The 26,986-nt window shown below is 39.9% G+C and overlaps 2 protein-coding genes across 2 annotated transcripts in view; one reads left to right on the top strand and one right to left on the bottom strand.

Moving 5' to 3' along the window:
• Window positions 1–5,719: 5,719 nt before the first annotated feature.
• On the bottom strand, window positions 5,720–25,781 carry EXOSC7 (exosome component 7). The gene is made up of 8 exons (XM_027718963.2): window positions 25,667–25,781; window positions 24,850–24,951; window positions 24,098–24,192; window positions 19,247–19,412; window positions 14,784–14,854; window positions 10,051–10,174; window positions 8,940–9,095; window positions 5,720–5,859 (listed from the first exon to the last, which is right to left on the bottom strand). The coding sequence occupies exons 1-8, from the start codon at window positions 25,721–25,723 to the stop codon at window positions 5,755–5,757; spliced, it is 876 nt and encodes a 291-aa protein (XP_027574764.1). The 5' UTR covers window positions 25,724–25,781; the 3' UTR covers window positions 5,720–5,754.
• A 139-nt stretch (window positions 25,782–25,920) lies between these two features.
• ZDHHC3 (zinc finger DHHC-type palmitoyltransferase 3) overlaps window positions 25,921–26,986 on the top strand; it is a 35,971-nt gene continuing 34,905 nt past the window's right edge. Inside the window, exon 1 of the mRNA XM_027718958.2 lies at window positions 25,921–26,000. The gene's annotated coding sequence lies outside the window, so the exon portion shown is untranslated. The remainder of the gene's footprint in view (window positions 26,001–26,986) is intronic.

Here is a 26,986-nt window from a genome sequence, read left to right as displayed (position 1 = left end):
AAGCTACCAGTTCAGAGGCAGGCCACCATAATGCAGAATGATGCTCGCTCTTTGCCTGCAGCACCCCCTCCTCTGGGAATGCTCCTGCCTTCCCCACCAGCAGTGACAGCAGGAGAGCAAAGGGGGACACCCAAAGCATCTTTACATGCAGGACTTTGCAGCTCAGTGTCTTGGCCCATGGCTGGGGCAGCACACTGGGTTTCATACCTCTGCTCTCTTGACCAAATCTGCTCTGCAGGGGTAGGATCTGCATCTCAGCGGCACTGCAGTGACCTCAGAGAGGAACAGGAGGGAAACAGCAGTGAACAGTGAAGAACATGCTGTGAGGAAGTGGGGCTCCCAGAAGAAAATCTCTGATATTCATTAGCTGCTGCCTAAACTCATGCTGGCATCACTCCTGATCTCCAGCAGCATAAACATTGGAACAGGTTAAAATGGAAAGAGCCAAATCTATGGATCATTGTTTTTAAGGCCAATTGAGAATAAATGCAATAATAGTTCAGAAAAGGGTGGTTTTCATAAGGACAATGATGAGGAAAACCAAGGAGTCAGCACTTTGCCAAAATGTTATCCCCAACATCAACTTTAGGAAATTGGCTCTGAGCCTAAGGAGGGAACCTTCTAATCACATCCCATGACAAGCATGGCTCACATCCCTCCCCCTCATTCACCAAGGGTTACAGAACAGAAGGATCCATGCTACAGTAGATCCTCAGGCCCTAAACTGAACCCAAATGAAGAGAACTTGAACTCAAGTAGTACCAGCTGCTCAAAATTCTCCTGTTTCCAAAGGAACTGCACCAAAGGACTCATGCTTCCTTCCGTTCGGAGTATGCACCTCCTGGGGCTAGGGGTAAATCCAGCTGTCTTTGCTGCTTTGTTTTTCTGCCCATCATCCACATCCCAAAGTCCAAACAACTAAAGGGAAACTGCAGTCAAGTGTCTAAATCTAACACCAAAACTCTGGAGGAATTCCTAATTGTGTAGGTTCGCTGAGCAGGCTGCACGAAACTGCCTGTCACAGCATCAGTTCAAGTGAAGTCACCATTGAAGTCATTATTTTAGGACTGGCAAGCAGATGGCATTTCTATCAGCTTATGCTCTTACTGCACATTGTTCCCACCTTTGAGCAACTGGTTTGCTTTCATATCGCTGTGGGTGCTGAATTAGGGGTTGTAAGAGAATTTCAACTTCAGCCTCATTAATTGCTTTATTTTTTTAAGTTAGAGAAAAGTTTGCATGATCAGACAGCAGGAAGAAAGCAATCTTGAAAAGCCTCATCAGGTTAACACTGGTCTCTCTCTGGAAGGAAAGAAGAAAGGTAGGACTTAAATCATGACTTTTCAATCCGTATGTTTCCAACTGTGGAAGTACCAAAACTTACCATTTGCCAAAACAAAGAGAGAACATGTAGTGGGAGAGCTCCTCTGGAAGAGGGGGCCTGCAGGCTGGTGGCTCCAAGTACCTCCAACATCTGAGCACAACTGGCTTGGCTGTAGTCCCTGCCCTGCTGGCTGAGTGGAGAAGGGTCTCTGCACATCAGAAAGGGGTTGAGATTTCATTTCCTCTTACCCCTCTGAAGGTACAAGCTGCGGGCCTGCAGCAACTATGATGATATCAGTCTAAATGAGGGAGATCATCTCATCAACAAATGGTGTGACTTGAAAACTCAGGCATGCCTGTGCTGCTGATCTTACCCAAATCTTGAGAACGGGATAGCAACAGAGATGTTCACAGAGCTCATAAGATAACCACAGCTTTATTAAAAAGTGTTCTAACCGATGAAATTGAGGTTGAAACCATCACCAGGGAGTCATTAACAGCATGTGTGAGATTCTAATGTTGTTTTGCAGGAACAGCAAAAATGTCTTTGTTACTGGATAGCTGGAAATGCAGCTTATCCAAGGAAAAACCAAGGCACTGCAGTTTCTCTGTGGGGAGGCATGTACCAAAGTGTCCCGCTGCAGCCGAGCAGTATCACTGGGAGTCTGGGACCTCACCAAAGGAAAAGAAGCCTCTGTGAGGCACAGCTAACAGGAGCAGCCACATTTTGCCTTAGAAGGAAAAGCTGCCTCACATGGGCAGGGAGTGCAATCACACAGGAGTGCACTAGGAGACAAGGGATTGGGGAGCAGGGAGGAATAACACAGGCTGATGGCTGAAGAGATTCAGTACCATTTGCAGACCTGCTCTTGCTTTTTGCTCAAGTGCGTTAAAGGAAAGGAGGCTCTGGGGTAAGGACTGGAGCACTCAGGTCTCATCAGTCACAGCTTTGATTCTTCTGCTTTCTGGCTCTCAGTGGCTGCTGACCACAGGCAAAGTAAACCAGGGCTGGAGAACACCACACTGATGAGGAGGGCAGTGGCACTTGCTGAACTTCAAAAGAAAAGCTGGAGGCAGTCCTAGCAGAAGTGGGTAAATTTCAGTTAATTCCTATTTAGAAAGAAAATGCAGAAACACCCTAATATTTATGTCAAATCAGGGTGCCGAATCCCTCAAAGAGAGATCTGCACACTCTGCTCTCACAGAAACTGTGAGCAAGCTCTGTTTCACACCAACGTGTCTTTACAAGAGGCTGTGATGAAGCAAGCTTTCATATAAAGCCTGCCTGCACGTGGCATAGCCTCACTCCTCCCCATTGCCTCCACCTCTGCCCACAGGGCAGAACAAGCTCCCCTCTCCTCCCCAAACCACACAACCACAATTTTGAACTGTAGTTGCAAAATGCTGGCTGACAGGATTCCTGGGCTTGGTAAATCTGCCAGGTCCACTGACCTACAGGCTAGCCCTCTTCTGCTCCAAGGAGACTGTCCCTGTGAAGCAGGTAAATTCGAAGTGTGCGCTTTTTAGGCAACATGAGTAAAAGCCTAGCAGGAGCTGATAGACTCCTCACCTCTAGTACACAGCTTTCAGCCTCTCGACACTCCCAGCAGAAGCAATTAATTTCTGGGACAAACAGAGAGCTATCCCTCTCCACAGATGTTTCCTCTTAGTTCTACTGGACTCGAGTCAATGAAAACGTGGCAGTATCTGCACAGCAACACATGGAACTTTCCATCAGCCCAGACGGGAACGGGAGCATTCTCAGCTGAAGTCTCTACTAAAAATCTGCAATAGAAGGGAGGGGTTAAAGGGAACTAAGAAAACAGAAATGGGCAGCACAGCCCTTAGCATGCCTGAGAACCAGTCTCAAAGATTTCTTGGCAGATATTGTATCAACTGGAAGAGCTGTAGGACCTTTTACCCCTGTCAGAGCTTTGTTTATCCATTTGGGACATGAGCTGGTAGCAGCAAACCTCCAGGGGCAGCTGAGACCAACTAGCAGCTGTATTATACTTTTGGCTGGGCTCGCTCATTATTTATATCTCAGGGTTTGAAGCAGACCCAGTCTGAACTGGGGTCACACTCCGCCCCACTGCTTTTCCATGCCAATTGATGTGAAGCACTGAGTACAGAAAGAATAGGACCCCTTGAGAGCCCCAATGCATTCTGTGCCTGCCTACCCAGCTACAGAAGACCAGGGGGAGGACATGCACACTTAGGGGAGGTGCTGCAGATGCTTTCACCATGTTAATTTACAGTGTTGCTCTGAGGAAGTGCTTGGCACCAAATATTTTGTGATAAAGGTAGCCATTTTTGTATACACAGCTGTTCCACAGGTTCCCTTGGGCTGGCATCAAGCACAGAAGCTGAGGTACCAAGAATTTTCTTTCTAGGTATCTTGAGCACATAGGTATCCTGAATCTCAGATGGCTAAATATTTGCTATCCTTAGTAAGAAGTTGGGAGGGAATGCACATATATTCACCTCCACAGAGAGGTCAGTTAACACGCTTGAAACACAGTAATGTTTCTCCCACCACCACCTCCAGTTCTCAGAAAATTAAATTTAAAAGTAAGAGGATGTGGAGAGGGGACATCTTAAATGATGTAACTTGCAAAATGCTTGGAGATCCTTCAGCTGGAAGGCTATGAAGAAATACACTACTAATACCATGTTACAAAATTCATCCTGAGCATCACTCAGGGCAGCCTTTTGGTATCCAACCACAAATCTGTAATAAAACAGGCAACAGCTGTTCAGAGAATGGCTGAGGTTCAGGACTTGCAGTCTCATTTAGATTAACCATTTTCTGAAACATTAAACAACACATGATCAAACAAAAACTGCCTGTGATAAGTCTCAGGTACTTTAAATGTTTTTTCTCCCTTCAGTTTTCTTTCATATTTTTACAAGTAGCTTTGCATGGCAAGGAATGATCACAGCTACTGTAAAGCTGATCTAGGGTTAGTGTTTGCCTCACACAGAATAACGCTACTGAAGTGATTAAAGACTATGTATGCTGATTGTCACTTCTTGGCTCTATTACTATGTCATGGCTAGGCTTCGCGAACGAAGATTTAGGAAGGCTCTATCCACGTTGCACCCATCATAACCTACCTAACCTACTACTTAAAGTACTGAAAAAATACACACTCTTCAACTCTTCAAAATACAATCTTGGGCAAATTTTGTGGGACAGTTTCTTTTTTTTTTAACCTGCCTGCTTGTTATACTAGTGGCTACACATATCTGTACAATACACAGTAGTACTGCAGTTACCTTGAGCAATTATGTGAGTGAGCTCTAGGAAAAGGGCTGAAGAGATTTGGGGACCTTAAGCACTCCATATATTTTACCGTGATCATGATTATTAGTAATATGTTCTGTCCTGTATCTACAGCTCTCTTTCAGCAAAAGCCTTCCCCTTTTCCCCACCAAACATGTTACAGTCAAGAGAACATTCTTAATCTCATATAATAAAATTAAAACAGGAAATTCAGAAAACGTTGCTCCTGGATTATTGTAGTAACTTCTGCCATAATGTTTGTTCAAATCTATCCTTCTAATACATGCAGCTGAAATATCAACTTCTTAAAAATCAACTTCTTCCTTTGATTTCTTCCGTCTGTTGTCTCTTCCTATCCTGCCAAATAAACAGCTCTTACTCTTTGCTGGGGCAACCAATTGATGTAGGAAGGGAATCCACTGCTTTCAACACGTGGTGATACAACTTGTTAGCATGCCTTACCTGCCACCTTCTGACTTTCCCTATGAAGGATCATTACTGACAGACACTATGCTTTTCCAGCTGAATTGTCTAACTCTGAAAAATTAACTCATTTTCCCTTCTACCTTAGCCATGCCCCTTCTCCTTAGCCACTGTGAAAAGCTGTGGCTACGCTACTATTGCACCTGTTGGCAAAAGGGATAGGTAGAGCTCTAGTGAGCAAAGAAATCTTGGTTTAAAATACAAATTGGAAATGTGGAAACAGTAAAATCTAACCACATTTTAGTCAAAGAATAGTTAGGTAATTTGAAGGAAGACTTCCACCTTGTGCTACTCTTATTAGTGCTGCACAGCCTCAAGTACAGTCCAGAACACAGCATCTGGTCTACAGAAGTGGAAGGTGTGCTAACAGAATTAAGTGGAACCTACACCAGTCACTCTTGAAAATAGATTCAAGCACTTCCCAGGCAATGGCACCAATTGCTGCTGGTGCACTTCCCAGGTGTGAACAGTGACCCGTATGGAAAGCATCTCTAATTTTCTCATCTGCACTTAACTGTAGCTTTCTTTATGCTTAGGAAAATTTTAAAAGCCTCTTAGCCAGAATGAGAACTGTACTGGAAAAAAAAATAACCTTTTCTTTATACACAAACACACAAGATTGCACAATTAATTAAAAACAGTTTTGAACATTTAATGAAATCTCATCCTAGAAATCCAACTTTTGGCCGTGACGTCCCCAAACTCTCTTCTTCATCCAAAATCTTCTGAAGGGCTATGTGCAGCGACTTACCTACTCTTTGTCCTGTCTGCAATGCAAAGAAAGCAAAACAAATCTGAGACATATGCTTATTAACAGGAGACAACTCTTATGGAACACTTCCTTTTGACAAATATTTTCCCTTTGATGATTCATATACACCAGCTGGTATCACCAAAATACGCTTTTAATTAAGAAAAATAATGGTGGTGGAAGTTTCATTTTAATTTGATTAAGTTTTGGAAAAATGCACACATAAATGCAGTGCTCTCATTCATCAGAGAAGCATTCTATGATCATTAATACCAGATCTGTGCACCGCTGGATCATCCAGGAATACAAATTAAATTCACATCAGGCACAAGCACACACTCAAATTAGTCAGCACACACAGCACAAAGCAATATTCTAGCTGCCAGAGGACAAGAGACACCTGACCAGCAAAGCAGCCTACTAATAAAAAATTCAGTGAACTCTTCTGAAGGTGCTCAGAATCAGCAGAGTGAATTTAGACTAGCTCAACATTGTGTCCTATGGCCAGAGAAGCCCAAAATGCACACTGGCTGCATCACCAAATCAGTCTGTGGGCAGATCTTTCATATGATGTGCAATTCTGTACTGTCCAAGGCCCTTAAAGGGGTTAACACAATGTCTTCTTTACAAAAGGAAACTCCAGCAGTGGAAAGCCACCAGGATTAGCTCTGACACCAGCCTCTACTCTTCCCCCACACACAACTGTACTGTGGAAGCTACAGGGCAAGGAAACATTGGGCAATGCTGAAATAAAGATCTTAAGGCAACAGTGCCCATTAAAGCTTTCCCAGGGTTTCTCTAAATGATCTGAAATACAGACTCCATACGGAGATGAAGAGAGCCCACCTATCTGTAAAGAGCCAAAGGCAGATTATATTAAACTGAGTTTATTTGCTCCTGATCTATGCAATGAAGCCTAGGCCTGCCATACAGCTGACACAAAGCTCTCTTTCACCTGTTGGTGACAATTACTGGAACCATGGGAGCACAAACCTTAAAATGAGGTACATTTCTAATTGAAGATCCAGGTGAGAGAACACGGCCCATGGTACCAAAGGAAATTTGGGAAGAGGTTTGATGCAGCAGGGTAGCTGTCAATCCTAGATACTATGAGTCATGCTAAATAAAGGGGGGCACAGACAAGAACTGTCCCAACAGCTCTGTACTGGGACAAAGATCACTGCAGCAGTCTGGAGTCCCAAGGAGTGATACACTTTCTGCATTCTACTCCTCAAATATAGGACAACGTCACTCGCACCAGGTCAAAGTGAACGGGAACTGTGCAGAACTTTGGTATTGACGCAAGACTACTGCTTTCTTAATGCTGCTCGCCTCTCTAATGGATCAGATCATAAACTTAGGAAAGAAAAGCCTAATGCTGGCAGCTTCCCAAAACTTTCCCATGAAACTCCCTTACTAAGAGATATGTCCTAGAACGTCTGTTTTCTACAAGGCAGGGAAAGCTGACACTCTGACCTGCAGCCAAATCATTATGGAATGGAGGTGTCAAACATGGGTTATGCATCTTTTCCAGTGGATATTCCCAGGCCTTTTTGTTTTTCTTGGTATCCTAATGAGGCTGTTGAGTTTAGGGCAGGGCCAAACAGATAAACTCTGACTTTCCAGAAAACATATTGGGTTTTTTTTGATCAGCTTTATCTCTCACTCTTTCAAACTCTTCAACATTCAGGAGGGAAGACTTCTTCCAAAGCAAGTGAAAGATGGCACAAGTGATCAGCTTAAGCTTGTAACTTCCTGCACCAACAAGTAGGGACAAGTTCACTAATGTTCTTCGCAGAATAGGATGGTTTGAAGATTTCCCACAGTTACCTTCCATATGCATCTCTGACCAGTGTTCAGAAGTGCATTACAGAACTCCAGGCACAGCCTTTGGGGGTAGGGTATAAAATGGAACTGCAGAAGTTCATTTCCTATTTAGGGCTCAATGTAGAGTGAAATTGGTAATCAAAACAGAGGCTCCATCAAAGCCCGGTGCAGGGAATTTGCACTAAGGCCAGCTTCTTCATGAACCTGTATCTGACTTAAGCACCAACCTCTCTAGCAGCCCTAGACCCAAAACTTCAAGTTTTCTATGACGTTTAGTTAGCATCAGACACAAAATCCATCAAGGAAGACACATCAGATGCCCACAGGAAGTTAGGTTTCTTTAGGATGCCAAGTTAGAGATAACACCTCTCTATCCAGATAAGGGAGAAAGTGACATCTCTGAACACAATGAAATCCCCACTGGTACCACCAAAATTAGCACTCTATATTGACACACTCAAGTGCCATATATACTCAAGCATGTAATTCTCACTTGAAACCAACTGTTGTCAAACTTGGCTCCAACTTCCGCATTCCTCACTACAGCCGGGCTGAAATTAGTCCTGTATCTCTTGGAAACAGAGTCAGCTTGAAGTATCTAATTTTCATTCTGACTTCCAAGCTCAAAACCCATTTCTGTCTCACGCTCAAGGCCAAACTCAGGCATGAGAATTTACACTGCAGAACATTTAAGAAGAGCCTGAAGAAACGTTTAAAATGGAATTCTTATGTGGATGTGGACAATATCCAGATACTAGTATTTTTATGAAGTAAGGGCAGATCAGAAACCCAATAAAGAACCAAAGAAAAACAACAGTAAAGAGAAGAATAAGCTTATAATAAAACAAATGAGTTGTGCTAGAAGAGAACACCATGCACTAGCAAAAACACCTTCTCTACGTTTATAGGGACTTTACCATATTAGGAGTTTTGCTATTTCAGTTTTTAAGAGAAACTATAAAAGAGGGAACATGTTCTTTAAAAATACTCTCAAAGTTTATCAGCTTAAGCTTTACTGCCTTACAGCTGCAAAGTACTTGCCTGAAACATATGTGAGTATCATGCATTTCAGGCATTTAGAAGTTTTAGATAACATCCATTCACATCAGAATTTGTTTCAAAGAAACTGTGACCTTTACAAAGTCCCTTGTGCACCTAATCGAAGCTCCAAGATTTCTGCTATAAAAGTCCTTACTGCAGCTTTCCATATACCCACGTTCCAATTCATCCAGTATCATCCAAGACAGTCAACTGCTCAACACTCCTTACCTCCATCATTTCAAAAATACTCTCAGGATCCAGGCTACCTTTCCCCACTTTCTTCATAGAAGTGAGGGCACCTTTACTGGTCACGGAAATAAGCAGGCTTGCCAAAGAACAGGCTTCTTCCTGAAGGGTAGCATCCACCACATGCCTGTATCCAATCTGTAAGTTAGTGACAAAATGATGTATCAGTTCGCAGTTTTCTAAGGGCTTCCATTAAGAAGTTAACCTGTGAGTGGCAGCTTTGTTAGCTACCTCAGTCTCCCATCCTAATATCATGTGGCCTTTTTAAGTGGTCTGAGACTGACTTGATAACTTGATAGCACAGTATTTAAACAGCCTCTGACCCCAAATTGTGTACGTTACACAACAGAGGTGAGATAAATGTCACTATTTCATACTGTTTTCCTCTCTACCATCCTTTCCTCTATATGAAACTCCCTATTCCTCTTTCCCCCCTCAACTCCAAGCATGGACTTTGCTATCCTCTAGGTGAAAATTACACATCCCGAGACTCAGGTGAGCCCTCACTTCAGCAAAGGCCTCTGCTATTTATGCAACTTGCTTAAGAGAAATGCCACATAAACTTTCAGGTAACTAAGCAAATCACTAACACTTGCAATAGAACTTGCAGCATCCATAAAATCAACTGTGTTGGCTGTGTGCTATATATGGAAAACCTGTTTGAAAGGGAAGGCACAGTACTGCACCCATGAAAATGGAATTCTCTCCCCAGCAACAAATACTCATCATGTAATTCCAGGCAGATGACACAACTTTTGCACCTCACAACAATGGCCACTTGTTCTAACACACATCTGCTGCTACAGATGTTAAGCAAGGAGTAGATAAAAACCAGTAAACAATTCTTCTGAATGCAAGAAGATGCATTTTAAGAGCACATCAAGTAGAAACCTACAAGTCAGAGATGCAAAAATACCCCTTATTCAGTAGAAGTTCTTCTTAATTAGGAGGCAAAAGACAAACAAATATCTACATAGTGGACACTGACCATTTCTGTAACACAATTTTTATCTCTAGGGAAATAATAACTGGTAGGTGAAACTAATAGAAACTGAAGTTTCTAGGTAGAGGGTCAGAAATTTGTCATGCTTACTTTGCTTAGCGTGACAATACAGGGCACTTCCTCTACATTAAGTCGAATACAATCATAAGGGTCATCAGACAGCTCAATCTCTTTGGTGCCTTCTTCATCCTCCAGAACACGCACTTTGGGTATTCTGTGGAAACAAAATGTGCAAAATCATTGCCAGAACAGATAACAAATAAAGCTGCTATACAGTCATGACTCCATGAAGTGCTTTTTCTTCTAAATGAGGCGAAATGTTTAGAAAAAAAGTCCAGAATGTGATCAAAGTATTAACAACTCACTGCCCAAGACTAGGAAGAAAACATTGTAAGTTCGAAGACATTTAGGATGAGATCATCATATTTACATCATTCAAACCATTAGAATTTGAGTTGTTTTTTACACTATTATATGGGGAGAGATTCTTTTGGAATTTGCACAAATCAGTTCTGAACAATTCTTTGTACTTCTGCTGGATGTATAGGAGAGAAATTACCAAGACTGAATCCTTTCGTACAGTGGCTCTCAACTTTGCAAACAACAGTAAAGTTGACAGAATTAGAGTAATTACATTGCTTGGCAAAGCTGTGACATCAGTAGCAAATACAAGTATTTAAAGCCCTTCAGGAAAGAGCAACACTAATTAAGGGAGACTTGGGGTAAAGAGAAAGACGACATCAGTAAAATCCTTTCTCTTTAGCGAGACGGGAAGATTGGCAGGATATTCTCATTCTTTAAGAAGCCAGAAGACTCTACTGTTCTAAGGACAGATATACAAGGGATATATAAAATATAAGGACAGGGCAGGAATAAAAACCCAGGCAGAAATCCAAGAAACGCTTTCTTCTCAGTAGCGAATGACGAACTCTCTCACAAATGAACTAAGACAGGCTCCTTATCAGTGGCAAATATATTGTATTTGTGATAGACATTTAATGGGAATTTCATGGGATGACTTAAGGCACTTTTCTTAGCATAATGAATAAAATAATTTTAAACAATTTAGTAGAAGATGGTACCTCAAGCTGCCAAGAACATCAGCATCTTATATACCCTCATTTATCCAGGTGCCTGTTAGGATGGAGTACTGACTGAGAGACTTTGCATTACTGGCCAGTAAAACTCCCACACAGCTCCCATATTACTTTTTTTTTCTTTTCCACACATTTGCACTTGAAAACAAAATATTTCAAGACGTCCCCTGACAGCTAACTTCAGTAACCACAATCTGGTTTTATGTTAGTACTTTTACAGTAGCACTGCGTTTATAACTAGACTCTGGAGGTTACATTCTTTTATGCCGTCTGTAAGAAACCTCTCCTTTTGAAGGAGGAGGAGATAGGGACTGATTTAATGAACATTTCCCCCACCAATACAAAGTGACTTTTTATTGTTCCCTGGAAGAGTATGTTAGTTATTTGTGGCTAAAAGTCCTAGTGGCGAGTACTTCACAGCAGCTAACCCTGCTCCGGTGACAACAAATTCCCTACAAGCACAGTGGCCTGGACCAAGCCAAAACTAAGACTTTGAGTAAGCAGAACAATTGTGAAGTGTACTTTTTCCTGAAACAAAACTCCAAACGCTTTCCAATCCATTAGAAATGCCTCAAAGCCTATTCTCAAGTTTAAAATATTCCATTAAAAATTGACGGAATAAAGTCACAAGGTGACTGATCCTCAAGCTACGCAGGACAATGGACAACACTGGAAAACAGCCTAGTCAAGAAGTTTATGTGCCAAAGCAGTGTTAAAAAACAAAGAAAGATTTCAGGAAAATCTGTGAGATTAAGCAATTTTTAATTCCATTCTAAAATAGCCATGAAACCAGAGCAGTGTTTGGTCTGCAAGAAAAAGTTGCCAGAATTAATACCTGAAAAATGCCTGCAAGGAGCTTTTTTGGCCAAGCACGGATGAAAGAGGTGTAAATTAGAACTATTGCAAAGGCAAAAAGATCAGACACAAGAATCATAGTTGCATAAAAAAGGGGGTATATGGACACAAAAACTAGGAAAAGTGAATGTAGCACAAAGTATTTCCAGAACACTGGAGATTTCCTCTCCCAGCTTGTGAATATTTGTCTTAAGAATTAGCTGTACATGTTTACATTGCAACTTTCATTTTTCTATTTTGATTCCTGTAACTAATCAGGGCAGAAATCTGTACAGCAAGACTCAGTCAAGTAACAAACAACGCTCTTTCCTATGTGCTGCAGACCCAGATTTCACAACTGCAAAACCAGTTCCACCCTTGCAAGCAGGCATCAGTTCTGCCTCTACCATGCTGTTCAGCAAAAAACCTCGATATCGGTAAAGCTGTTGTGTTATAAACTCTTTAGTTTTTGTAACTTGCCTAGTTTCTGCAGCCTCTGTGGCAAGTAGACACATTTCACAGAACCAAGTTTAATGTCCTGACACAGTAGCTAATATTGCATATTTTGCAATATCTACTTCCATCATGAATAAATCCATCCTTAAACACCTTGGAGACAGGGGTAAGAAGTAAGTTTGATGCCTGCTATCTTTTGCACATGATCTTGATATAGTTTTTAGAACATGATGAACAATACAAACTTGCAAGGAGTAAGTGTTCCCCCTAAAACAGTCATATTGTCATTGTTCCATGCCTGAAGGGGATATAATGAGTCACGTCAGGCATTCAAAGGATTTAAATCCTGCCAGCCTTGCGTAAAATTCCTCATATCATGATTTTGGATTTACTTAGCTCTAAAGAAAAATGTGTCCATAGCTATTATAGAAATGCTTAGAGCAAGATTTTAAAGATGAAGCTGAAGTTTTCAAATGCCTATCTGAATATCTAAAATTTTGTAGCTTCCAAGAAAAACAGCAGCTTGAGCTCTCTGCTCTTTGTTTCAGAGCCGCAGTCAAGGCTGGCAAAGATCTGGAAACACTTCTAACAAAAACCTGGTTGTAAACAAAGTATGAAAAGCAAGTAAGACTTAAAGTAAGTCATGTCAAGCAAAGTTCAGAACACTTAATCTGAAGCAATTTTCAAACTGACATCTTGTCTTGTTTGGACAATAAGATTTTATGGAGAATGGGAAGCTACTCTTAAACAGCCTTGTGTCAATCCAAAGAAAACTTAGTAGCTACCAAGAGAAAGTGAGAGGAATAGTGAAGGAGGACAACAGGTTTTCACTTTGAATTTCACCTCCTGACTTTCTGATCTTTTATGAGATTAGATGTATGACTCAACTCAGCAAGACAAGGTTTTCACAGGTAAAAAATCAACAGGCTCTCCATTATGTCATACTGTACCACATTTTGATACAATACCCAACTTTAACAAGACTCTGGATGTTTTCCATAGATTACAGATTATATAAAGGACACAAGTTGTCAGAAAAATCAAAATAAAGCAGAATCATTAGAATAATTACACCCTCCATGTTGCCCATGTTCCCAAAGCAACATTTTCTTCTACTTGCTTATTTAATTCATTACTTTTTATATGATCGTCTCTGTTTATTCTGGTTAAAATAAGAAAAAAGACCCAGTTATCTTATAAATAAAGTATGTGCCTTGGATCTGCAAAACAACTTACATGGTAGTAACTGTTTTAACTATACAACTTTTGCATCCAGGCAGGAACACAGCACTTCTCCCCTTTAGAGTACTGCCAGCTCCTTTGTGAGCCATTATATTTGTGACAGTATTTCTTAATGTTATGAAAACAATCTACTGTTAAAAGTTACTGTTGAGAATTTGATTAACATGGGAAATTTCTCAGCAATATATACAAGTTCTAGTCTCAGATGGATTCTTCCCTCATCCCCTTTTAAAGTGTTTATAACCTGATATACTGCCTGTCTTCAAAAACGTATTTTCCTCTTCTTTTTGCACATACTTTTCCAGATCTAGTGCATTGATTCCCTGATAAATAAGCCAGAACTACACTAGTGGCTTTAGCAGATCTCTAATTTAATGCTGAAGAACAATTTGAAATCCACTTTTAAAACATTTATGCTTGTAAGAGTCTAACTTTCGCACCTCTTCCCACTATTGTTTCCACTATTGTTTTCATTAGCTTTTTTTCTCAAGGGTGCTACAAAACTCTGTACTCCCTTCCACCTACAGATAAAGAAGATAAAAACAATAGAAAAATACAAACGAAACTTACCATTAAAAACCACACAGAGGATTTCCATCACTCATTCTACTAGATTTTGTTTTTCCATTCTTTGAATTAAAATGCACGGGTCAAAGTTCTTTTAAAGACACATCGTTTCCCCCTCCCCACAATTTCTCACTACCGTTATTTTCTTTTTAGTTTTAAAAAGAACTCTAGATTAAAAATTAATGAGAACGAAATCAGAAGAGAAACATCAAGGCTAGTTATAAATCACTAGTCACATTGACAGAGGGCTTCTTAATCAAGAGCATCACATGTCAGTAAGTACTTCTTCAAACCCACAAGGCATCAACACAAAGTCCTCCAACTACCTGCAACAAAATCTCATGGTCAAACAATTTTTTCTGGATCGGGCTACAGAACAGAAGTTATATTGTGAACCTGACTGGGCATACAATCACAATGCAATATGACACTTGATTATTAGAAACTGAACTAAACATTAGTTCATATGACTTGCATGAAAATGGACTGCCTTGTATCTGAATGCAAGCTGCTTTGGGTATTTCTTATTTAAATAACTAAGCATTAAAAATGCTTTGCTCACAGAGAGTACTTCTCTTCCATTTCCCATGCCACTTTCACTCACATGAAATGAGATTTGTGCTTTACCTTGTGTTAAAGAGAGCTGCCTTCACTGCGATAGAGATTGCATCAAAGATGTTCCCACCACATTCCAATAACTGAGGAGGAAAAGAAGAATCTCTTTAAAAGAAAATTGGACTAGTGCCTTTAAATGAAGTCTTTATTTTATTTAAACCTACTTGAAAAGGAAGAAAATTAATAACCAGAACAGGTTTTTAAAAAACAAAGTTGTCTTTAAAGCCCATCCATGAAAAGAAACAGATAGGAAATTAAGATTTTGGCTAACTGTATTATACATGCAAAATAGAAGAGTTAATATACTCCGTAATAAAATTAATGATAAAATTTAATAATAGAACCTGAAATGAAATCACCTCTGTTCTTAATCTTCTTGTGCTAAGGCTCTGAACTAGACTATGACCAGAATTCTCTTTATAAACCCATCACATTCATTCTTTAATATTAAATCAAACCAGTCAATTTTTTATACTTTATTTCAAAGAGGAGCCTTTTTAAAATATCAACTGGACAAAACCAACTGGGAGAATTGCTTTTAAAGAAGCAATGCAAATTGTCACTGAGAACACAGTATGAAAAGGTAGTTACAGAAGTTATAGTTATGAAGGCACACTATGATTTATTCTTCTTAAGGAAAAGAGTCATCATCAGGTTTGTTCTTGTAGCTGAAAATGATCCAAGGAAATCCTGATGTCAAAGTCTAATTCAAACATCGGTGTTATCAAACAAGTGAAGAGTGTCGAGGGAGTCTAGCTTAGCTTCTTCCCATGAAGATCAGGAGAACAAAACCAAAGGGAACAGCAGCACTGCATACTAGGCAAAAAGGCAGGGCTCCCAAAACCACAATACCTTCTATAGGCTGCCAGACAACTCCACAGCTTATCGTTAGTTCTCTGACAAGCTCCGCTCTCAGCTGCCAGTACTATTCTGTGAGAGCACACACACACAAAGGCACACACACAGAGTAAGCATTTGAAACTACTTCAGCAAGAACATATGGTTGCTTCTCCATGACATCAATCTCTGCTGTATGATGAGAGCAAAACAAGTTTTGCAACACTGATTGCATTGATTGTTCTTCAAAATCTATTTAAAAATGAGATAAACTCCTGCACTGGGACTAAATCATAAATCAGATATTCTGTAAAGACAGTTTCTTTATGAAGACAGACTGAATAGTGTAAAAAGAATGACAAAAAGTTGGAATAGAAAGCTAAATACAAAGGTGATTAGATTATTTCTTCGCAAACAGCTGCTGGATACAGAGAGGTTAACCTGCCACTTTCAGTCATTATTGGATTTTACTGGATAACACAATAAGACCCACAATATCTTTGTTATTAAAACACAATAATGGGATATATCTGCACTGTTGCTAGGCTTGTGCACAGGCTGCTATTCTAAAACCTTATCTGTACTACAGTGGTGCCTACAGGCTAAGAACATAACCTGTAACAAGCATGATGCCAGAATTCCTCCACACAGAACTGAACACTTTTCTCAGCTGAAGCACCTTGTACTGAGATCTCTCCTGCTGTTTATTTATTTATTTATTTATAGAAATAAGAAAGTCTGCACAACTGCGAGTTATGGAAGCAAAGGATTCTTTAGAAAGGACTGGTTTTAATTAACTGATGTACAAATAAAAAAGTTATTGGTAAAAATAGATAAAACATTGTAGACCTTGTCTTATCCAAAGAAGCTTTTCTTTCAAAAGGACAGATTCCTAACTTCTTTTTTTATCAAACTTGGGAGGAATAGAAAACATGAAGAAATCCTGAGAGGTGCTCAGTAGTGAACTGCTAAAATTTCAACAGAACCTACTGCACCCCTTCCCCCCAACACACCATCTACTGAGAAGGGAATGATAAGAGATTGCACACTTTGATTTTCCTTGCTCAGCATGGCAGACTGCTGGGCCAAGTTATGTGGAGAAGGCTATACATATATCAAAAACACACTCAAAAATGCCTAAATCTTATTTCTGATATCAGTGGTTTAGAAAGAGAAATAAATCAAGGGAAACAGAGAGTGAGAACAAGCTTACAGTTTTGTGATACTGTTCTCCACATTCACGAGCTACTATTTGGAAGTGGAATGCCTTACATTATTAAGAAAGAATGCATCTATTTTGAAAGGTCAAGGTACATATTCTTGACCTTTGTCACATATCTCAATTTGGCCATATTTCTGCTTCTTTGTGGTGTGTATGATTGAAATTATTTTCTTTCCAGTCTGACTGTACACAATTATAGCAAGTCTCAAGTACACTGACCACTAGAAAATATTTGAGAGACGTTTTTAATCGATAAGCTGCATGACTTTGCAAAACACACCATTTTCTCTTTTGAGGTTGCATATGTCAAATATGCTCAGTCAAAGTGCACATGGGGCTAAATTGCATAGCGTGAAACTTCCAGGTTCATAAAATTTTTTGGGGGTTTTTGTCTTTCAGAACAAGACACTTCCAAATAAGTACCTTCCCATCTGACCACAAAGTATCAGTATTTTCAGGCTTACGACAGACTTAAGGCTTATTTTCCCTCTAGCTTTGCGCAACACAAACACCAACATAAACAATTTCCAGGAACTCTGAAGGAAAATACCACCCAAAACACTCTCTATGAGCATTGTTATTACAGTTAGAATCTGTCTCCCTCAAACACTGAATAATATGACTTGCACCTTATACCAGCCCAAGTATTATACTCCCACCATGTACTATTAAAGTAAGATTCTACAGGAACGATTCAGCAGGAGTAGCTTCAGCAAAATCTGTAGGTATCAAGCATCAACATTAACTATACACTAACACATGTGATACACATCTTCCATTTAGAAAAGCAAATATTACAATGACCTCAAAAGTGTGAAAATACAGACACCTGAGGTGAAAAAAGAATGAGGGTGAGGCAGGCAACAGAATAAGAGACTAATGTTAATGGTGTCTTCTTCTAAATGTACCAGCAGCTCTTCAATGGCTCACACAAAAAATCCCTGCAGAATATAACATTAAAAAGACTCATCAAGTTCAGTCGTAATTATGAACCTACAACAGATTGTTTACTGGCATTGTAAAAAAGCTAAATGTAAAATTCCTCACATAACACAGGTCCTGATGTTCATAATTCTGATACAGCCAGTAGCATGAAAATACCAAGGCTGTTTTTCTCTGTAGTTGTGGACAACCAAAAAATCTGTCCAGGAAGAATCAAACAATAACCAATTATATCTCATGCAGAAGCTATACAGAACCAATTCTGCACTAGTCACCTTTATGCAAGTCTTTGTTTATGCTGTGTTTATGCAATCTTAAGCAGTACATTGCTTAAATAAGCACAGCATTTAATATTCTGTACCTCTGCTTGTAATTACCCAGTAACTAAAGTCCCCAGTGTGATTTCTCAGAACTAACACTTCATTCTCTATTAAACTATGCCAAGCTCCAATAAGCTGGTGGCTTGGGCTGTTAAAGCCCTCAGCAGTGGCACACACTCAGTCGCTCTGTATGCAGACTGTCGCAGTATGTACCATATCTACTATAATTAGGCTAATGGTACTGCTTTTTAAACACCTAATGAACTAATTTTCACATTTATTTAGGTCTTAGTCTAAATGTTCCTGTTTAACAAAATCCTGTATTTAATTTTCCTGGCCATATAGCTTAACGTTTTGCAAATCATTTATAATACATACTAATGGATTCCTGTGAGTAAGGTCCCTCAACACATTTTCACTTCCAAATTTGACAAAGAGAAACTCAATTTTGGACCAATAAGAACTGGGAATAATGCTCAGGAGAGTCTGACTTGCAGACTTCTGTTAAAATTCCTGTGGCTGAGTGGTTTAAAAATGGCATAGTTTGGAAATCAAGCTGCTACATGCATGAGATTTGTATGCATAAAATTCAGTTTCCACTTTTTAATGGGAACAAATATTCAGTTTATCTTCTACATTCAATACATGTATACAACTTCCATCAAAAAGTGCCTAGGCCAAATGTAGCTTTTGCCAGAAAAGTTTCTATTTTACGTTACTGAATTAGTACTGATAATAGTGCAAAGAAGCAGTCAGGATGGACAGTTACCTTAGGGCTAACATACGTAATACTAATTTACATTCAACAGAACAATACATTTGCTGTTGCAACTAGCCTGGGAGAAAAGTTTAGCCTTCTTTAGTGGCAACCTCCTTGCTAGTATAAGATCACTGATTTTCATCTGAGACAGATTTGGAGTATTCAGTGTTTTATTAGCTCTGCAGTGGAGCATCAGCAACAAGAAGAGTAGGAAAAGAGCAAGCTGGACACAGTGATTAACTATTACAGGCAGATTCCCAAGAAAATGGCCATTTGTTTTGTGAAACATTATATCACATTATGAGAAGCTTTTTTTTATAAGAAAATACACAAAGTTATGTTAAGTCAGTCTCCGCCTTAAATCTTGAATCTTAGTTTTCATTTCCTGACTTACCAATACATCGACATAGAGAACCCAGCAGTGCTCTCTGGGATTAATACAAAGGGATTTCAAGTCTACACTGTTCTCGCAGCTGAATACTCTGTAGAGTGTATTTGCTATATCTGTGCCAAGTTCTTCTCCTCCCCGGCCTTCCAATTCAGGAGTAGCATTTGAAGAACTAGATAAAGAAAGAAAAAATACTTTCACTTCTGTGGCAGCCAATACCCAAAGAACATTTCTTAAATATAGAGCATTAAAAATATCTAAGGATTTATTTGTACAAGAATAAGCATCCTATTTGAAAAGAAAGTATTTCCATTTTGCATAAGAGAATGTCCTGATGCAGATAATATACCGACATTTTGTTACAAATACTGATACCAACTAAATTGCACCACTATCTTCAGTTCCCAAGTTGCAATGCTAAAGTTGGTGAATTCTTTCAGGGATTATTTCTTAAGCACTGTCATCTTCTATCACCTCAACCCTTTAGAAAAACAAAAAAGTGAGAGAAATCTGTGCTAAGTTCAGAACAGCTAACAAGACAGTCTGGTGAGAGTTGAATGTTAAATTATTAAGAGGATGGCTAAGAAGAAGATGTGATTATATGACAAGTAGAATACACATTTCTTTTAAAGTAACATGACTGCCTGTCCTTAATTGGTAATTTCTTTACTGAAGGGTACTGTATGCTATCAAGCCCCTTACAGAAAGCAGCTCATTATTCTCAGCAACTGCAGCTTATGGAGAGCTGCAACTAAAGAACATATTTTCCAGAGGAGGTCTGACAAAAGTCTTTGGTCTTCACTTCCCTGATTCCAACATATGTAACTTTATTTATGAGTAGTCATACAAGAAAGTCCTTGGGTACTGATGCCTTGTACACAGCTAAGAACAAATTTCTAACAATAAAACAGGCCTACAAAAAAACCCACCAAAAACCCCCACACCAACCCAAACCAACCAATCAAAAAAAACCCCAAACAACAAACCCCAAACCAAACAAAAAATGCCTCTCCTCCAAAGCACAATAAAATAGAGCAGAATTGTCTAGAGATGCATATACTGCAAAGTAGTGAACAAAGATTCTGAACCCAACCTCTGGTTTATAGAGAGAAGAGTATTCTCAAGCAGTGGATCCGTAGCAGCATTAAAAATGTTTTAAAATAAATCAGTCACATCTCTCCCAAATTAATTTCTCATTGCAGAATACAGGAAAGAAAGTGGCTCCATAGAAGCAGTTTCGGTATGTTCCAAATCTGTAATAGTAAAGCCTTGTATTTTCCTGGCTGGGTACTTCCCAGTGCCAATTTCTCCTGCATGTTTATATGATGATGCAAAACTTCAGCTCTTCTAACAGGCACACCAGGAGTACAAAAATACAGCAGAAAACTAAGTCTTGGAATATAATCCCTTCACCTTAAAAAAAAAAACAACTCAAGAGTCATATTATCAAGGCATGACTTAAATCATCAAGTGAACTGTATTAACAATACTGCAGAACCTATAAGCTTATATATAATTACCTACTATTACTCTTACCTACAAGAATTACCTAATTCTCCCAACTTGTTTTGCAGTTTATGAAAACTCAGAATACCAGGAAGAGCTACTGGATTTTATGGAAGTTATCTGCTGCCATTATAAATAGATAGCACTATACATGCTTAAAAAACAAGGAAAAGCATTACTGCCAATGAAGCACTGACCTAGGCTTCCAAACTACATTTGCCACACAAATAAGCAGTGCAAATATGACACACAATATTATTCATGGTCGCATTAGTATTAGACACCAATTTTATACAATAAGATCATATCTGAGTATAACTCAGTGCTGAGTCAGGTCTTCAGGTTGTATTAAACAAGCCCTTATCCATGGAAGCAGCTTTTATGCAAGTTAACTAGATCATTCTGTTTAAACCTTTCCGTTTGAAGCATAGTTATGCAAGCATTATGATCCCTATGATAAGCTGAAAAGCATGATACAAACTTCAATCTATGCCTCATTATTATTTCTAAATACAAAGTTTTATCAAATGTTGTATTTTTTGATTGTAAGTGGACACTTTCTTTGACGGTGAGTAGCAAGAACATAACACTCAATTGGAATATCATGTTTCACCACATCTTAATTCCATTATTATTTTAACACTTCTGTTCCTTGCAATCAAAGCAAAATAAAGAAGTAAGGTTAGCAGGGTACTATTATAATAACTATATGGTAGATACTGCCACCTAATGCCTACAGATTATTACAGTAATATACTGGGCAAAAATTGAAAAGGGGTTGTCTAACACACTAGAAAGAGAAAATGCAAAAAAACTTGGTTTATGGAGCACAGAAAGAACCTAGCAGTGGCACAGAATTTTTACTGCCAAACAAAATGTAACTTTCAAGACTATCAAGATCATTTTAGTGTTACATTGCCTAACAATCAAGATTCCTCCTAAAGCACAATGATGCTTCTGCCACAGATTTCTGCTCCATTTCAAAACTCTTGCTGTTAGCAGAAAAACCTTTCTCTCACAGTAGTTAAGCGCTTTACAGCTGTTGCTTAGGCCATTAATATACACTTGAACAAATATATTCCTAATTCCACAAACAGAATCAAATGCATTCAAGGAATTCAGATGTCTGCTTTTCTTTTTGTTGTTATTTCTTACAGTTTGAAAACGGTAACTCAGAACAGCCCCAAAACTCAAACGTGAGAAAAGCAGACAGCAGTCTTCAACATCAATGGCCAGGATGAATGTCCTCTCCGGTGATGATGGGCAGTAAGGATATCACAGAGGACATGGACTTGATCTGTGGTAATTAATTTCCAGGCTCACAAATCAGTGCCCAAAATATCATCCCTTCCAGAGACGCGCATTAAGGTCTATCTCAAAATGTGACCAAATGTGCTTCTCAGATTTTAGGTAAAGGACTCGGAGCAGAAAAAAGAGAAACAGAATTCTGGGGCAGAGAAATATATATCTAATCCAGCAAGTGATTATTTTAATCAGGAAAGGAAACTATGAAAGTTTCGGAAAATAAGCAATTTAAGATAGTAATCACTGCACTCTGAGTTTTTATTATTAGTTTCAACAACATAAAAGCCAAGTAGAACACAGAAGAACTTCACCGGGAGATGCAGGGTATTGGACTATGTGCAGTTACTACCACCCAGTGGCAGCCTGCAAAAGCATCAGAGTACTGACAGCAGCTCATTTCCCTTTACAGAGAACAAGCTGCCTCCACTTCACATTTTGTCTTGGATCTTTCTGGAGGCTAGAGGACACTTTTCCCTGTGCACAAGCATGTGAGAAGTTAATACACTTCTCTAAAGTTTAGGCTTTTGGTCTATTTCTAGAACTGACAAAATCCATCTTGCACAATATTGCTGCACATCTCCCATCTTATGAAGCAGAGATTAACAGTTAGAAAATACAACCTAATGTTAATCTAATGAACTGAAGTTTTTCTAACATTTATTTACATATGCAAGAAGTGTCATAGAATTGCCACATGTGCACAGCCCACTTGTTTAAGTACGAAAACATTCCTGCTGCCATTGGACTTTCTTCATATAGAAACCATCGGAAAAAAGCCTCCATGTAATATTTAGGATATTTCAAGCATGCGTTTCATAAAGCAGTCAGGCTCAGATCCCCTGTTATAGCAGGACCACATCCAAGATCATCTTCCCACCTTGTATTTTTTGAATAGTAATTGTAGACAAACTACTAATTCGCAGGTGAGTCCTTTCCTCTACAGTGCACAAGGTTTCCACAGTTAACTAGTACATCGTGAGGTACAGAGGCAGTCTTAGATAAGGCCGCATAATGTGACACACAAATGTTAAGGCAGATACAGCCAGTCAGGTTAGCAAGATTACCAGATATACGTTTACTTAGTAGCTCTCATACCTTAGCTTTACCAATGGTATATTGGTTTAATGTCCGAGTAGCAACATTTTTTGTTTATAATAAAAATAAAAAGAAATGGCACATGCAAAACAGCTAACTTGACAGTGCCAAGGCTCTAATGAGAGGTTCCCAAAACACATTACTTCATAAAGGAGAGTTTTAGGAAGTCTGCACGACATGGATACCGTAGTTGCAGACCACAGACAGTCTAGAATAACATGGAGATGTCACTATGCTATCTCAGAGCAACCCAAAAGTAAGAGTTCTCAGTTTTCTTCTAGCTTCCTTCATAATTCGAGCAGTATGAAGACTGTAAGGATAAACAATAGTGCACTTGTAGGAAAAAGCAAGGAATATGATTAAAACAAATACCATTTTAGTTAATGAAGCACAGATTCTCTGATAAATGCATAACTAAATTTTCTAATTAGCTTTTGCATCTGAAGTTCACATTGGAGATTTTCCTTTTTTTAAACAAACGAATTTGAACAAAACACACTTCAACTTTTTCCACTGCTTTATCAGACAAAGCAAGCAAACCTTTAAGTACAGTTAAAGAACAGTCAATTCTTTTCTTCTGGAATACTTACTTTTTTTGAAAGAGATTTTCTCTGTCATTGTAAAAACAACAGCTGACACTGTAGTCATGAAGTCATGTTAAATGCATGTGTCATTGGACCATTACTCTTTCCCAGCTGCAGTGATGTTATGCAGTTTGGGATTGCTTTCATTCTTTAAATCCTATTGATTTGCTTATTTTGGGTCTGCAAAATCAGCATAAAGTTTCTGAACAATCACTGCTATAGGAACAGTAAAATAACTTTTTTCTCTTACTCAGACTCTTACCGGAGGTTAGTGGAATGAAGGTATAAACTTCTGAAGAATGGCAAGATCTGATTAGTCATTTATTCCAAATATTAGATCTATTTCATTCTTTTCTGATATACTAACCAGTCAACAAAGAATTCCAGGTATCCTTCGTCGGGTTTCTCTAACTTTGGTGTCCCCATTTCAGCTTTTATGCCTACCAAGACATCAGTGTCTCCCTGTTAAAACAAAAACACATCACACAACTGAAATTATAGTTACAGAACTACTTGTTTAATTTAAATGTCTATAGTAAGCTGACATTTCTACCTTTCAGTAATCTGATTGTTCTATCAGAGTGAACTTAAAATAACATTAAATTTTTAAAGAAGGAAAGGCTTTAGAAGGACAATATTAAGCTTAAGAAGATTCTTCAAATAATTGCCATACGTATTAGCTTTCTCTAGGTTAAAAAGACACTCAATATCCAAGACTACTTCTCTCATTTTGGTTCTGGAAACATCTCTTACTGCAGAACCACTATAGTACTGCACATGCCAAAAGTAATTTCACTTCACTCTGAAGTAGCAGAATAATTTTTTCCCAGGAATTAGGCACAACAGTGATTGCAGTTTTCGAGATTAAATGTTAGATCAACTCAAACTAAAGGCTGTCCAGGTACTTCATGGTAAATCCAGCCCTGCTTAATTTTTTTTCATCATCGTGATAACAGTTAAGCCAGTCAAAAAGCATTATATATGCTGTAATTATTTCCTTAACCATAGTTTCAGTTACTGCTATGCACACACACAAATAACCTCAGCTTATCTTAAAACCAGTCATATAAACTAGAAACTTCACTAGCGAGGCACACGGTCCCTAAGAAATTTACCTACCAGCTTTACTCTTGCAGATCCGCTTGTGTTTGATACAACATCTGTTTCTACTTCTGCACATCTGTAGTCTTCACAGCCACGACCATCCACACGAAGATCCTCCTAAGTATGACATCAATATATTGTGCTTAAGGGAATCAGTAGTGAAAACTTTTTAAAAAATAATATATATATATATATATATGTGACTTGAAACTTTCCTTCTCCTATACCAAACACAGCAGTAAAAACAACATGAAAGCATCAGCTCATGGTTTCATCGCGGGCTTTTACTTAAGAGTACATCAGGCCTTTCCTGGGATGCGCAAGTTCTGTACTTTTATAGCAGTAATTAGGACCAGGCAGGAAAAAATAACCCACTGGCCTTCCAAATGTTTTCATCTGTATTTCAAAAACGGGTATTGTGCATCCTCTGATACTTATACACTCGCCTCCACAGAAATAGGTTGTTTTTCAGCAAAATTCGGTAAAAATACAGTCCTTGTATCACCGGCGTTTCTCCCCCCACATCCTTCACTCTTCCTCCTTGGTCCACTCACGTTCCTTTGCTACGTGGCAGGCTAAAACTCTATGAAACGGCAAAAACTTGAGAAAGAGCCAGGGAAGATGTGGAAAGAGCAAAGAAAGAGAGGTAAAGGGGGACAGAAGTGAAAGAAAACAAATCCACGTTCTGCTCTCAGCCAGCTTCCCGGTCTGATGCTCAGCGTGCTCCGATGATTACTACCCCAGAGATTCGCGTCCAGACACCACGATGGAAGGCTCCCTGCCTCCCTCCTCCCCAGCCTACCCTGTAACTCGCCCCCTGCCGCTCCGGTACCTGCACGCCGTGCACGATGTAGAGCTTCTCCGCCTCGCTCAGCACCACGGACGCCATTCCTGCCGCCGCCTCCGGACCGCAGCTGCGCAGTGCCCCTCCTGCCTCCCTGCTTCCCTTCCTTCCTTCCGCCCGTCCGCGCCGGGAAAGCTGCCGGCTGTCCACAGCTGCTGTCCCGCTCGCCCGCCCAGCCGGCACCGGCACCGGCAGCGGCACCGGCACCGGCAGCGGCACCGGCACCTCACATTGGGTTGGAAGGGACCTCTGGAGATCACCCAGTCCAACCCCCGTGCCAAGGCAGGGTCACCTCGAGCAGGTGACACGGGAACGCGTCCAGGTGGGTTTGGAATGTCTCCGCGACCTCCCTGGTCAGCCTGTTCCAGTGCTCTGCCACTCTCAATGGAAAGAAGTTCTTCCTCATGTTGATGTGAAACTTGTGTTTTAGTTTATGGCCATTGCTCCTCGTCCCCTCCAAGAAAGCGAACTCTCATGTTAAAGCAAACAGGCAGCGCCTACCCGCTGCCCTCTGCCAAAAGCTCCTGAAGGAAGCTGTGGAAATGCCCAAGTGCTCGGGAAGGTATAGCGTACTGATAAATTTCGCATTTCCTCGTTTTCCTTGTAGAGTTTTCACCTCGGAAGGGTCCGAGCAAGGTGTGGTGTGCAGGGAACGTTGGTGCAGGAGCAGGGAAGAAACCAGATGCTCTCGGTTAGGAGAGTGCTGTTGGTCCTGTGCCAGATATCCCTGGGAAAGTGGTGTGGGAAATATAATTAAAAACTCACATTATACATTAAAACAGTAATGAAGGGTTGGGATTTTTTGGACAGCCTTAATTGAAAGCTTCATAACAGTCATTAGTGTAAGTTTTACACCTTTTTGCACAGCTCCTGTGTATAATTTTGAGAGTATTTTACAGGTTGCTATGTGACTTCATGCTCATGTTTGCTTGGATGAGAATGACCCATGGCTCCCAAGTACGACACATCACACTGCCACAGTCTATCCAGCTCTCCACAACTCCCTGTTCAATCAAGTGTACAGAGCATTCCTGGCTGTGCCTACTTGAGCAGGCGGAATGATGCAGTAGAAACAAACCTCAAGAGCGAGGGATGTTTTGGAGATTTTAGCTTGGGTTGGCTCTGATCAGGTCCCATTGGCAGGCTGCATATCTGTTAACAGTCAGAGCAGAGCAGATGCATTTCTGGGGCGCTTCCCATGGCTTACATGCATCCAAAAGGAGTCGAGTTTCTGCACACTAGGGTTGTTGCATGGGGATTGCTTACTGTTTCGCAGTGGGGAGAGACAGTGGTGGAGCTTGGCAGAGC

The sequence above is a fragment of the Pipra filicauda genome, unplaced genomic scaffold, assembly GCF_003945595.2.
Source record: "Pipra filicauda isolate LSUMZ 115617 unplaced genomic scaffold, ASM394559v2 scaffold62_size3274119_pilon, whole genome shotgun sequence".
NCBI classification, from domain to species: Eukaryota; Metazoa; Chordata; class Aves; order Passeriformes; family Pipridae; genus Pipra; species Pipra filicauda.
The sequence above is the reverse complement of the archived record's forward strand: the minus strand, read 5'-3'. Positions and strand labels throughout refer to the sequence as shown.

Coding starts and splice junctions, on each gene's coding strand:
- EXOSC7 (XM_027718963.2), bottom strand. CDS start 25,723: ATGGCGTCCGTGGTGCTGAGCGAGGCGGAGAAGCTCTACATCGTGCAC. Junction 24,952..25,666: donor ACATCGTGCACGGCGTGCAG/GTACCGGAGCGG, acceptor TGTCATACTTAG/GAGGATCTTCGTGTGGATGG. Junction 24,193..24,849: donor GATCTGCAAGAGTAAAGCTG/GTAGGTAAATTT, acceptor TTGTTTTAACAG/GGAGACACTGATGTCTTGGT.